The sequence below is a fragment of the Nicotiana attenuata genome, unplaced genomic scaffold (assembly GCF_001879085.1).
Source record: "Nicotiana attenuata strain UT unplaced genomic scaffold, NIATTr2, whole genome shotgun sequence".
NCBI lineage: Eukaryota > Viridiplantae > Streptophyta > Magnoliopsida > Solanales > Solanaceae > Nicotiana > Nicotiana attenuata.
This window is the reverse complement of record NW_017670618.1, coordinates 336,567-351,388: the sequence shown is the minus strand read 5'-3', so window position 1 is coordinate 351,388 and position 14,822 is coordinate 336,567. Positions and strand designations below refer to the sequence as shown.

Sequence of the window (14,822 nt, the reverse complement as noted above, 5' to 3'; positions counted from 1 at the left end):
AGGGGTCATTTGGTTCGTGAGATAATGTGGAAAAAAATCTCGGAATAACATGGGATTATTTAACCCCGTGTTTGGTTAAATATTTGTTTCCAATATAAGAATCCCCATATTATTTCTAAACCACACTCAACGTGAAATAGGACTAAAATATCCTTCTTGCAAAATCCTTTAAGAAGGAAGACTAAGGTTAAATTTGAAAGCAAAAGTTTATCCAAATTTATCTACTGCAAAGTCAAACACATGTTTTATCATATACGATACCTTCATATCTCATTTTTAATCCAAGGAATCCAATATCGACCGAAAAAAGGATATTCACTACACAATCTTATTATTATTTATTCCTCTATTACAGTCCCCCATATAATTCGATTTTTTTCAAACCAAATCACCTCTACTAAAAAAATTCGATTTTTTTCACTGCAATTCCTGTAAAATAGATTTTCCATACTTATCAGCTGCAAAATTCCAAAAAGAGGTGGATACGATGAATGGAAAAGACTAAATCGCTTTCATTTCATATCCACTAAAATATCACCAATCACAAACTTCAATAGGTGCTTGCGTTGAATACCGTTTTCTCTAAAAGTGATTATTCTGTTACTTTTGCATTTTATATCAACCCAAAGAAATAAGAAAGTTGCACTATGTGTCAGATACAGCGATGGTGAAACCCACCGGATTTTGTGTAGCAACTTCAATTCGGAGTCATACAAATCTGTTTTTACGTTTAGCTGTAGAATCCACTAGACGTTAAAGTGATCTATCATGACGTATCTGGAATTGCAGTTAAAGTAATCCTTCAAAAAGACACTTACTAAAACGGAAGTATCTAATTTTCTTACAAATCTGTTTTCACTTATATATGAACTAAATGCTTTTGACATCTTTCGATAAAGTATCTACTTTCGGTCTTCCATCCATGAAGAAATTAAAAAACACATAGATTAATTAATAGCCGAGGCGGACCCAGAATTTAAAGTTGGAGAGGCACATGAGCGAATTGCTCTTGCTCAATCAGTGTCCCATCAATCTTAAGGGTTCCAAGCAAAATATATGGCTTTTTTAATATATATACGCTTATATATTAAGATATTTTGCGGAAGTTAACGGAGTCCGATGACTTTTCTTCTCCAAGCATATATCCGCTTCTCGTGGATGGATATGGGTACATAGCTCAATTGCTTTTTCTGTGATACTACTAAAGATATACAGATATTAGACAGCATTTTAAACGAGAAGATCAGAAGAAGAAAGAAACGATGCAAAGGGCCAAAGCCTGAGCCATCAGTTTTATGAAGCTTTTCTTTTTCAAAGAATATTGCAGCCTTAGCTTGTTGGTCATTATTCATTGTGGTGACCCTTGCAATTTGGCACCGCTCAAATTCTCCATCAGAATTCACGCCATACTTGTATTTGATTTGTTATTTGTGACTTGAATTATTTTCTTGTATTTTTAGGAAACACATAGTCCCTATAGATTTAGGAAAACTCATTGTCCTAATAGATTTGCGAAAGGAAAACCAATAGTCCTTGTCAAATTGAGAAACCTTTCTCTTATATATTTGAGACATTTTGGGATCTATATATAGGGGTTGTAGTTGGGGATTCTAAAGATTGTATTGTACTTTTCTTCTCATTCATAGTGAAAAACTCTCTCTGCTTTTGCTCCGAGGATTAGGCTTAGCCGAACCTCGTTAAATCCTTGTGTTGATTTTTCTTCTCTGTTTGCTTTGTGGTTGATTGTGTGCTAGTTAACCCACGATATTCTGCAACAATTAGTATCAGAGCAAGGTTCGGATTTCTACATATAATCTAGGGTTAAGATATCGTCATCATCTTCAACAAAGTACGAAGTAGAGAAATTTGACGGGGGATTCTAGTTTCAGTCTATGGAAGATTAGGATGAAATCGTCCCTGGTGTTACAAGGATTATGAAAGGCAATTGATGAGGATTTTCCTGAAGAGATGAAGGAGACAGAGAAGGCAGACCTGAAGGAGAGGGCTTTGAGTGCGATCTTCATGAGCATTACAGATAGCGTTCTTCGAGAAATTGCTGAAGAAACTTCTGCAGCAACGGCGTGGAAGAAGCTGGAAGATCTGTATTCTAAGAAATCGCTAAAAAATCGCCTCTACCTGAAAAAGAGGTTATACAATCTCCGTATGAATGAAGGTACACCTGGTAAAACTCACATTGATGAGTTTAATTCAATTATAATGGACTTGAAGAATGTGGATATCAAAATTGAGAGTGAGGATCGGGCCTTGATTGTGTTATGTTCTTTACCACCGTCTTATGATACTTTTGCCGATACGCTGCTATATGGGAAAGACAACATTTCACTAGAAGATGTTAGTAATGCACTAAAATTTAAAGAGTTGAAAAAGAGCTTTCCAGACAGCAGAATTGAGGGCGAGGGTCTTGTGATTAGAGGAAGAACACAACAAAAGGACTTTAACAGGAAAAAGTCAACCGCCAGATCAAAGTCTAGAGCAAGGAAGCACCACTGTTATGAGTGCGGGGAGCAAGGTCACTACAAGAGAGATTGTCCTAAGCTGAAGGAGAAAATAGGGAAGCAGAAAATAGATAAGTCGGCAAATATTGTTGACACTGGCAATAATTCTAATGATAGTTACTATGTAGGGGAAGTCTGTGCTGTGAGTTCTAGTCATTGGCAGAATTCTTGGGTTCTTGATTCTGGTGCTACTTTCCACATGTGTCAACACAAGAATTGGTTTGCAACTTACAAGCAAATGAGTGGGACTGTCTATATGGAAGATGATAATTCATTACCAGTAGAGGAGGTTGGTAAAATCAAATTGAGAATGTTCGACGGAATTATCAGAAACATTGTGTGTTGGCATGTTCCTCGGATAAAGAGAAATTTGATTTCTCTTTCGACTTTAGATGATCAAGGGTATAAATTTCACTCTGAGAATGGAATACTTAAAGTGTGTAAAGGCTCCATGGTACTCATGAAGGGTAAACTACATTCTAAATTGTTTCATCTTCAGGCCAGTGAAGTTGAAGGGGAAGCTGCTGTAGCTTCTGGGAAAAGTGATCTGAATCAGTCTCAATTGTGGCACTTGCGACTTGGCCATATGAGTGATAATGGATTGTCTTTGTTGAGTAAGCAGAATTTGTGAATGGGTACAAAAATCAAGTTTTGAATTTTTGTGAGCATTGTGTTTTTGGTAAACAGACAAGGGTAAAGTTCATCAAGAAGGCCGAGCACAAGACCAGAGACAAGTTAGATTATATACACTCTGGTCCAAACAGAGTTTGCTCCAAGAGTGGTGCCAGGTATTTTATGACTTTGATTGATGATTACTCAAGGATGGTGTGGGTGTATTCTATGAAAACAAAAGATGAGGCATTTTCGACATTTGTTAAATGGAAGACGATGGTTGAGAGGCAGACGAAAAGAAAAGTTAAGCGTCTTCGAACTGACAATGGGTTGGAATTTTGCAATTCTGAGTTCGATAATTTCTGCAGTAGGGAGGGCATAGTGAGACACCACACTTGTGTCGGAACACCACAACAAAATGGTGTTGTAGAACGTATGAATAGAACGCTTTGTGATAGGGCTCAAAGCTGCTTTCACACTTATGTGTTAACAAAGATTTTTGGGCTGAAGCAATCAATACAGCTTGTTATTTGGTCAACAGATCTCCATCCACAGCTATTGAGTTCAGAACTCCTTTTGAGGTATGGTCCAGTTCGCCTGCTGATTATTCAAATTTAAGGATATTTGGTTGTCCTGCTTATGCTCATGTGAGGGATGGAAAACTTGAGCTGAGGGAAAAGAAGTGCATATTTCTAGAGTATGCAACTGGAGTAAAAGGTTATAGGTTGTGGTGCACGGATCAAAAGACTCAAGGGCTAATTATCAGCAGGGATGTAACATTCAATGAATCAGCCCAGTAGTTCTAAAGTAGTGGAAGTGGAGGAGGTGCAAAATATTGATCAAGATGATAATGTTGATACACCTGCGCAACAACCATATAGCATTGCAACAGGAAAAGAGAAGAGAGTGATTAATCGACCGCAAAGATTTGCAAACGTAGGTGATGAGAATCTTCTTGGACTTACGAATCCTATGGGATCTGCTTTGGCAGTTGCAGAGATCGTTGATGCGTTTGAGTGTTATAGCTATCCAGAAGCTTTTCCGGGTACAGAACCAAATTGACGGATTAGTGCTATGATTAAAGAGATTGAGTTTCTTAACAAGTTTAGGCGTTGCCTAGACTTGGTTGATGTGTGTGGAAATGGATAGAGCACTTGCGAGGGCTGAGGGCAAGGTAGAGGGACGTTGTTCCTGTTGATGAAGAGAATTCAAGCCAAGAGGAAGATTTGTTATTTGTGGCTTGAATTATTTCCTTGTAGTTTTAGGAAACCCATAGTCCTTATAGGTTTAGGAAAATCCATTGTCCTAATAGATTTGGGAAAGGAAAACCTATAGTCCTTGTCAAATTGGAAAACCTTTCTCTTATATGTTTGGGACCTTTTGGGATCTATATATAGGGATTATAGTTGGGGATTCTACATATTGTATTGTGTTTTTCTTATCCTTCATAATGAAAAACTCTCTTTGATTTTGCCCCGAGGATTAGGCTTAGCCGAACCTCGTTAAATCCTTGTGTTGATTTTTCTTCTCTATTTGCTTTGTGGTTGATTGTGTGCTAGTTAACCTACGATATTCCGCAACATGATTCTTAGGACGTTTTATTTTGTTTGAAATTATTAATAGGATCTGAATTGTAAGGTGTCATGCGCAAGCTAGTAAAACAAACCTTGAACGATGATAAATCAGACAATAAAAGAGAAATATATCAAAAGAGACACAAACATTTGTGTGGTTCGGTCAATTGACCTACGTCCACAGGCAGAGATGAACAATCCACTACATAAAATAGAGTACAAATTATCGAGAGAACAACCTCACAAAGAGGCAAACACAAGTGTCAGGCTAATACTTGTCCCAAAATTCTCCCCTAAAACCAGACTCTCAAACCCCGTATGACTACATTGTGGAGCTATTCAATGATAAGGAAAGATCCTTAATTTATAGATCTCCAAATCTTTTTCTCCAAGAAAAGGGACTAGCCAAATATGAGAGATTTATAATTTCTTTCAAAGAAAAGGAAAACTCAATTATAGTAAATATGTTGCTCTTTTCTTCGGGAGATAGAAAAATCAAATATGATAAGAAAATCATAACAAACATTTCACTAATATAATTTATACTAGAAGTTTTTTTTTACTCTATTAGGTCACTACATGTCGATAATAATTACTCCCTCTGTTCCAGTTTATGTGAACCTATTTCCTTTTTGGTCCGTTCCAAAAAGAATGAACCCTTTCTAAATTTGGTAACAATTTAGCTTAAACTTACAACTCTACCCTTAATGAGAAGCTTTTATAACCACACAAATACTCTGGGCCCCATTTGGACTTGTTTAGGACCACACATTTCAAAAATCTTCATTTTTTTCTTAAACTCCGTGTCCAGTCAAATAGGTTCACATAAATTGGAACGGAGGGAGTACTAACTTTATAGCAATTAGCAAGTATAGATTATATTGGTAACTTGAAAACAGTGTCGTAAATAAGATTTTCACTAAGGGCATCGCCCTTTGTGCCCGCCTAGCATCGCCCCTACCTGTAGAACATGGTAAATGACTAATTACATACAGGTAAAATTACACTTAATAGTGTATAATATCTATATCAACGTAAAAAATTTAAATCGTTTTTTTTTTTAAAGAGTGACTCCTACTAACTTACTTGTCGATAAAAATCTCTATTTACCCGTTGAAACAACAAGAGACGTATAGGCACGGCACACCATTTGGTAAAATATGACGGCTCAGCGGCGGATTACATGCATGCACTCATGCAGCACTGCCATTTTCTTTGGCTAGTAAAGAACAGTATGTATTACAGCTATACTTCATAATCCTCTTTTGACTCCTTTTCAAAAATAAATATAATATCTGAATTTGAATAAATCTTATGCACCAAGTCCAAGTTGGGCAATATTAATTTATCTCAATAAATTAATTACAAATAATATAATTAATCTCAAGTTAACCTGACGACCGTTTAACAATTTGAATCTTAATTTATGGCGTCTATAATGCAATTTTTTAATTCAGGCGGTCATCTGAAAATCTACCCACCGAGCTTAGATTTCTCAAAAGACTAACATGCAATTGACAATGTAAACAATATTTGCATTAATATGTTAATTAAAATGTACATAATTACAAGTAAGTCACAATAAGTATGATGGACAATTTAATAAAGATTGATAAATAATATACTAAAACATATTAAAATGCATTGATAGTATAGTAAAATTTAATACACTATGTATATAACGTAAACATATACTATGGGCAAGAATTTTACTTAAAATCTTTATAGGAAATACTCTGAATCACTCGCATAGCAGCCTCAATTTGTTTTATTTACTAGTCAGATGGTCATGGATGTTGGCTTTGAATACAACTCTGGCTTGAGCTGAAAGATGGTCATGACCGAAAGATTTCGAATGTTCTTCTTAGTCTGACAAACTAAACTTTTCATAATTTGAGTCAAAGATTTTGTCCAAAATTTATTTTTACGGTCTATGAAATTCAATTGCAACAATTACTTTTTGCCACTAAATTAGCGATCTCTTCATGAGATTCTTAGGTTGTAAAACCAACTTTTTCAAAGGTAACAAAACTTTCATGAGTCAAGGTAATAATCCAATTCGGAGCACTAAATGAGAAAAAGAATATCTAAAGAAGAAAAATAGCCCAAGAAAGGATTAATTAAATAGAATCAATTCGGTGGTTAGAAGCAAAAGCATAAACAAAGTCTGGAAAATCAAAGCGACCCATGATGCAAGCAAGGTCTTGGCTGGTGCACGAGGGACATGAGAAATGTTTATCCATAAAAACAGTTTAGATGTTAAGGGTGTCTTTTCGTTTAATCCAAAAGTCCAAATTGTTGAAATTTTGTTGCTTTCATCCACTTGTGTTTGTGTTGTTTCGCCCGTTCAACATCATCATACCGATTTTAAAAATATAAATTAAGTTTGCAAATTGTGTATAACCTTTTTTTTGTTGCATTATAAGATTAAGTTGATCTATATCGATATCAACTCTTTATAATAAATTTAATATGATAATTTTGTAAAAGAATTATAAAGAGACAATCCGATGCACAAAGTATCATGTATTCATGCAGGGTCAGGAGAAGGACCGCACCTTAAAGTGAGTGATGTGGGTAATTTACTCTAACGTAAGGGACAATTACTGGCCGATTTCACGACTCAAAATTGTGACCTATAAATCTCACGAAAATAATTTTACATGCTATTCTAAGACTCTCCCATTATATATGTTGGGAAAAAATAATTAAATTGCACTAATAATGTAAAATATCAAATCGTACTGTTTGTCACAAACATTGGGTAGTTCCGCTGTCTCCTGAAGAGGAAGCCACCTCCCATTTGCTGCCTCTTTGGCTTCTTGTTAGTCGAACAACTCAGCAATAGAGTGAGTGGGAGTTTTGAATTTCATTAGTCATTTCAATTGAAAGAGGACTAGCTATCTTCATTCAAAAGCTAAAGTTATCTTTATCAACTAATGTAAATATATGCATATATTTAATGGGCATCTCATTCTCAACGTCAGCTTCATCCAACATTTGGCATGCATAATTTTGTCCATCTTTTTCTTTTTTGAAGAGAAGTCAACATTTTCACGCTGTTAACCAGTGGGTCGATGAGACTTTTCATTTCCATTGGGGTATATATGGATTGGACTTATATTATTCTACATACAATTGATCATGAGGCCGGTTTCTTTTTCACGAGAACAATTATTTGTTTATCATTTGTTCTAGATGGGGTGAGATAATCATCAATCTTGTCAAATGTCATCATTCTTTAGTGCTGGAGAAATAAGAACACATTTAGGAAAACGGCATTTTTTTTGCGTACAAATTAACTAAGCTTGAAAAAATTAGTGTTGCCATTAATTAATTTTGGGTGTTTACATGTGTTTGCCACCCTCACTCCTACTCATCCAACAAAATAGCTAAGCATAAAGTATTGTAACAGTAGGGAGCCAGAAACGCGCATGAGGGAAAAATAATACCCCTCCGTCCTAATGAATGTGGCTAGTGGTAGCAAAATGAATTTAAAAAAATAGTTATCAATCTATATTATTAATTAATAAATGGGTTAAACAACAATTTCTTAAAAAAAATGGGCCAAATATGGATAAGATATTCATATATTGTCCACTTAAAAAATGGATAACCAATGAATTTAACCTTTTCATTTGCAAATACTCAAATTCGGGGTTCTCCCAAAAGTGATCATATTCAATCGTCGGTTAACCCAATTTCTATGCGTGTTAAATATGGACCGGGTAGGTTAATTTATCCGTTTTTGCATTATCCATTTTTGAGCCGCCCATATCTAACCCAACCCGCTCGTTATATGTGGCTGTATCCAAAATTTGAGAGTCAAACAAAATTTCCTATGATTTTTTATATGCATTGTAAATGTTTCATATGATTAATTATTGTGACTTAAACTAACTTTTATGTATTTTTTTTAAATATGTAAATTTTATTTCAAAAAATTTAAAAATTCTATGATCAAATTCACGGTCAAGATTAAGAAGTTAATTCTCAAAATTCGAACTGTGAAACATATATTGGGACAAAGGGAATAGAAAATTTCAATACGAAGTTACAAACTGATATTCTGTTAGATATATGTTTTAATGATAGACAATAACTTAATTATAATAGCAGGAAACCAATCCCAAAGGAAGGAACTCAGAAGAATTGGAAAGATTATAGCAGAAGATCTGAAAGCACGAATCAAGGAGTCAAACGTGCGATTCAAGATCTAGAAGCAAGAATCAAGGAGTAAATATGATGTGATTGTGAGTTTCATGAAAAACAGATATTTGATTCAGCTATTTAAGGAAGGTATCAATCAATCGGTATAGAAGATCAATCAATCAGTATAGACAATCAATCAGTATAGAAGATCAATCAGTAAGTATTCAATCACGCATCACAAAGAATATTCAATCTCAACGGCTTTCAAAGAAAAGGAAATCAAGGAAGCAACGAAAAGAAGTTCTATTCTATTTGGAAGAAAATCATCTTGATTGAGTATGAAAATAACCTCCCTTGGGTTGCCTTTCAGCCGTGGAACAATCACGCCGTGAAGAATGGAGACCAACTCTCATATATACTACAGAAGATGCAAAGGAAGGACATATTTTGAGCGACCAATATCAATCTCTTTGTTCTAATTCAAACAAGCATTTTAATCTGCTATAGATTTACTGCGTAACTAGGGAGAGTAAAAAGAGAGAAACATCACCAGTGAGGTATTGTATTAAGAAAAGAGGAAAGAACAAAGTGAGAAAGTTGTTGGTTTATAACAACATCAACCCATATGTACTAAGAAACATCATACTTGAAAGAGAAAACCCTTGCAACCCAAGGGGGCTGGACATAGGATTTATTTTGAATTTGAACCAATATAAGACATCCTGTGTCATTTATTTTATGCAGTTTAAATTCTTGTATTTAATTTACATCTCATATCAAAAGTCCAGTCGACTAAAACGCAAGTTAGTCTACTACCTCGTAAAAGAAAAAGAAAAATTATGATTCACCCCCCTCTTGCACTTTCAATTGGTATCAGAGCGGGTCTTACGTTTTTGCTTAACAACTTGTGAGAAAAGATGATGGCAAATCAAGTAACTATTGGAGCACTCTTTCAAGAGGGAATGTCGCATTTAAGGCCACCATATTTCAATGGACAAAACTTTTCTTACTAGAAAGTGCGCATCAAAATTTGCAAAGTCCTATGATGTCAAAGTATGACATGTTATCGAAAGAAAAATTATCCACTACCAGCAACAGCTCAACCACCCGCTGACCCTGAAGATATAGATGAATTTACAGACGAGCAAATGGTTGTTGTTCAAGTTAATGTTAAGGCACGGAACTTGCTTTATAATATTATTAGTGGAGAAGAGTACGAGAAAATTTCATGTTGTGATACCGGCTAGGAAATGTTCGATAAACTCGAAGTTGCCTATGAAGGAACCAGCAAAGTGAAAGAAATCCGGATAAATATGTTGGTTCACTATTATGAACTCTTCCAGATGAAAGAAGGAGAATCCATTGAGGAGATTTTTTTCAAGATTCGGCATAATCCTTGGCGATCTGAAAGCCTTTGGTAAACCCTACTCAAGTGGCGATCATGTTCGAAAAATCTTGTGAAATTTGCCTACTACATGACAGACAATGGTAGTTGCATTCGAATCTCAAGATCTAGACAAACTTTCATATGATGAACTACGAGGAGATCTTATAGCATTTGAGAAAACACATCTCAAGAAAACCCGTCAAGAAGAAAAGAAGAAAACAGTTGCCTTCAAAACTACAACTGAAGGTCCTGAAAATGATGTTGATGATTATCTAGAAGCTCTTGAAGAAGAAATTGCCATGGTATCAAGAAACATGAATGGATTGATGAGAAGGTACAAAAACACAAAGAAGGGATAGATGTCCTCTAGACGAACCAGGCAATACAGTGAACAAGACAAAAATGACGAAAAATGCTTTGAATGTTGAAGGTATGGCCATGTTCAAGCTGAATGCCCAGATCTTAAGAGGAAAGTCTCCAGAGGGTTCAACAAAAACAAATCTTTCAGAAGCTGGAGCGATGAAGACAGTTCAGAACATGAAGAAATAGCAAATCTATGTTTCATGACGATTTTAGAAAATGATATGAACAAATACTCTAGATGCTGGACTGATGAAGATACATCAGACGACGACTGTAAAGAAGACACTGAAAATTGCTTCACGGAATGAGGTAAAACAAGTGAGGTAAGATCTTATAATTGCAGGATATTGTTGATCTTACCCTAAAAGAGTCTCAAAAATTGCTAAATGAATTAAAGAGACTCAATAGGAAAAATAAGGACTGGGAACTTACACTTGAAGTATGTGAGATCGAAAGATATGTACTTCAAGATGAGGTTTAGGAATTGCAAATGCAACTTAATGGCATGTGCAAGTCCACCAGTCACAGTTCTGTCAAGTCCAACTAAGCGACTTACAAGTCAACTGAAAAAAGGACATGCTAGAACAGAGTCCACAAGTACTAACACAAGTGGAAGGTCAAAGACTAGATCAACACTTGTGTGTCATTACTGTAATAGGGAGAGACACAATATTCCTTTTGTGGATTCTGTAAATTAAATGTCTCGGGATGGATTTGGAAACCAAAAAATAGCACTGACCCTGGTAGAACCAACCAATAAGGACCCAAGCAAGCTTGGGTACCTAAAAGTAGGTAATAATATTGCAGGAACATCATAGGAAAAGTCAAAAAGAAAAATGGTATCTTGATAGTGCGTGTTCGAGCCACATGACGGGTGACAAAAATCTCTTCAAGGAAGTTACCAAAATAAATGGAGAAAATGTTAAGTTTGGCGATGATTCAAAAGGAAAAATTATCAGTACCTGAACTCTTCCGTTTAGCAACAACTGTGACATCACTGAAGTTTATCTTGTAGAGGGACTAAATTACAATCTGCTAAGCATCAGCCAACCATGTGATTCTGGATATGAAGTGAAATTCAACAAAACTGATTCTGCCGTTGAAGATGAATCGGGTAAAATAATTCTTCCAAGAAAGAGGTATGGAAATGTCTACATTTTAGATTGCATTTCTAATTTGGAAAGTCATGTCTGTCTTGCATCCCTTACTGATGATCCCTGGCTTTAGCATAAAAAGCTTGCTCATGTCAGCATGTATTTGATTGAAGAACTCCCCAAATATGATTTGGTCATTGGTCTTCCTAAGCTAAACTACTCTAGAAACCATGTATATGATGCATGTTAGCTTGGTAAGCAAACTAGAAACTCTTTCAAACCCAAGGATATTGTTTCTACTAGCAAGCCTCTTCAACTACTACATATGGACTTGTTTGGACTAACTAGAACTGCTAGTATAGGAAGAAAAATGTATGTCTTTGTTATTGTGGATGAATACTCACGTTTTACATAAGTAATATTTCTGGCTCACAAAGATGAAGCTCTAAAGAACTTTGAGATTTTCTGCAAAAATATTGAAAGAGAAAAGGAGTACCTTATTTCAACTATTCAAAGTGATCATGGAGAAGAATTTGAAAGTAGAGCATTTGAGGCATTCTGCAATGATCAAGGATACACTCATAATTTCTCATCACTAAGGTCACCGCAACAAAATGGAGTGGTTTAACGTAAAAACAGAACTCTGCAGGATATGGCGAGAACCATGATACTAGGACATTCCCTACCAAATCACTTCTGGGCAGAAGCAGTGAGTACATGTCACATTCTCAATAGGTGCTTAATCCGACCTATTTTAAAGAAGACTCCATATGAATTATGGAAAGGTATGAAACCAAACGTTGGATATTCTCATCCCCTTTGAAGCAAATGCCTTGTCCACGATAATGGTAAAGATAATCTTGGTAAGTTTGACCCAAGAAGTGATGAAGGTATATTTCTCGATTACTCAAATAATAGTAGATCTTTTTGAATCTATAATAAGCATACCTTATGCGTAGAAGAATCAATTCATGTTATTTTTTATGATAATAACTCTGTGGCTGAGAAAGTAGATCTTGCAGGTGATGAAGAGATCAGTCAAAATCAACTGAAGATCATGAACAAATTATTTCAAAAGAATCTGTTGACAGTACAACTGAAATCCCACAGTTGACTAATGAAGACATCAGTGAGCATGATCAACCTCAGAATGAGTCGACTACTCAAGGTACTGAAGTAGCACCAAACGAATGGAGAAGCGAACTAGAATATCCCAAGAAGTTTATCATTGGAAATCGAACTGATGGAATGAAAGCAAGAGGGGCTCTAAAGAAAAAGGCTAACATTGCACTCATATCCCAAATAGAGCCAAAGAAAGTTGATGAAGCTCTGAAAGACTCAATTTAGATACAGGCTATACAAGAAGAACTTGATCCATTTGACAAAAATCAAGTTTGGACATTGGTGCCCAAACCAGTAAATGCAAAATATAGTATGAACCAAGTGGGTATTCAGAAAAAAACTGAATGAAGAAGGTAAAGTTATTCGGAACAAACCAAGGCTAGTCGCTCAGGGCTACTCTCAATAGGAAGGAGTCGACTATGATGAAACCTTTGCTCCGGTAGCAGGGTTAGAATCAATTCATATATTACTAGCATATGCTTCTTTTAAAGGTTTTAAATTATTTCAAATGTATGTTAAAAGCGCGTTTTTAAATGGCTTCATTGATGACGAGGTTTATGTTAAACAACCTCTTAGTTTTGAAAACTCACAGTTTCCTTATCACATGTTTAATTTGACTAAGGCTCTCTATGGGCTAAAATAAACACCTAGAGCTTGGTATGAAAGACTAAGCTCATCTTTTGTTAGTCATAGATTCTCAAGAGGTTAGATTGATACTACCCTCTTCATCAAAAGGTCATCTTCAGAAAATCTCATTATGCAAATCTATGTTGATGATACTATATTTGGAAGTGCTAACCCTTGTTCTATGCAAGGAATTCTCACATCTCATGCAAAGTGAGTTTGAAATAAGCATGATGGGAGAACTGACTTTCTTCCTTGGACTTCAAATTCATCAATTAGATGAAGGAATCTTTATATGTCAGACAAAGTACATGAAGGAGCTGATACAAAAATTCGAAATGAGCAATGCCAAGGCACTTGGGACTCCTATGAGTCCAACTGTATCTCTTGACAAAGATGAGGAAGGAAAACTAGTGGATGAATCAAAATATCGCACAATTATTGGATCTCTACTTTATTTAATTGCTAGACGTCCTGACATAATGTTTAGTGTGTGCAGATGTGCCAAGTTCCAAGCAGCTCCAAAGGAGTCACATTTAGCATATGTGAAACGAATTATTAGATATCTGATTGGAACTACATCACATGGATTATGGTATCCACGTCTTAATAATTTTAAGCTTGAAGGCTTTTCAAATGCAGATTTTGCAGGAGATAAAGATGACACGAAAAGCACAAGTGGAACATGTCAACAACTTGGAAAATCGCTTATTTTCTAGAACAGTAAAAAGCATGGATCAGTTGCATTATCTACAACTGAAGCTGAATACATTGCCATTGGACAATGTTGTGCTCAACTACTTTGGATGACTCATCAACTAAGTGACTATGATCTTTCGTTTAAGCCTGTTAAAAGTTTCTGTGATGATTCTAGTGCCATATGCCTTTCAAAAAATTTAGTGCATCATTCTAGAGCAAAGCATATAGATATCAAGCATCATTTCATTAGTGACCATATTTTTAAGGGTGACATTGAATTATCGTTTGTTAGCACTAAAATCAATTAGCTGATATTTTTACTAAGCCTCTTCTAGAGAACAAGTTTCAAACCCTTAGGGATTTACTTGGTATTATTACTTTTTTCAAAATAAGGCATTGAAATTTTGGTACTAATCAAAGATTTCGTGTCTTAATAGCCTTGGTAAATCTTTTGTACCGTGTACTTCATTATTACTTCCTGCAACATTAATCATGAGCCTCCGTCTTTTGCATTTATTTCCGCCTTTTTGGTTTACCGAGATGGAAACTAAATCAATCAGTCGTGTCGGTTGCCTTTCTCTGTCCCATCAATCACGTTGATTCAGTCTCGTCTCTTCACTCCTCCCTCCATCTCTATAAGTCCGCTTCTTCTTTGAGTCTTGTTTGTACCACCTTCACT

General features: G+C 35.5%; 1 protein-coding gene across 1 annotated transcript; it reads left to right on the top strand.

The window, feature by feature from the left end:
- The first annotated feature begins 13,677 nt into the window (after positions 1-13,677).
- LOC109241568 (uncharacterized mitochondrial protein AtMg00810-like) lies at positions 13,678-14,163 on the top strand. Its single transcript, XM_019408322.1, has one exon. The coding sequence runs from the start codon at positions 13,678-13,680 to the stop codon at positions 14,161-14,163; it is 486 nt and encodes a 161-aa protein (XP_019263867.1).
- The last annotated feature ends 659 nt before the right edge of the window (positions 14,164-14,822 follow it).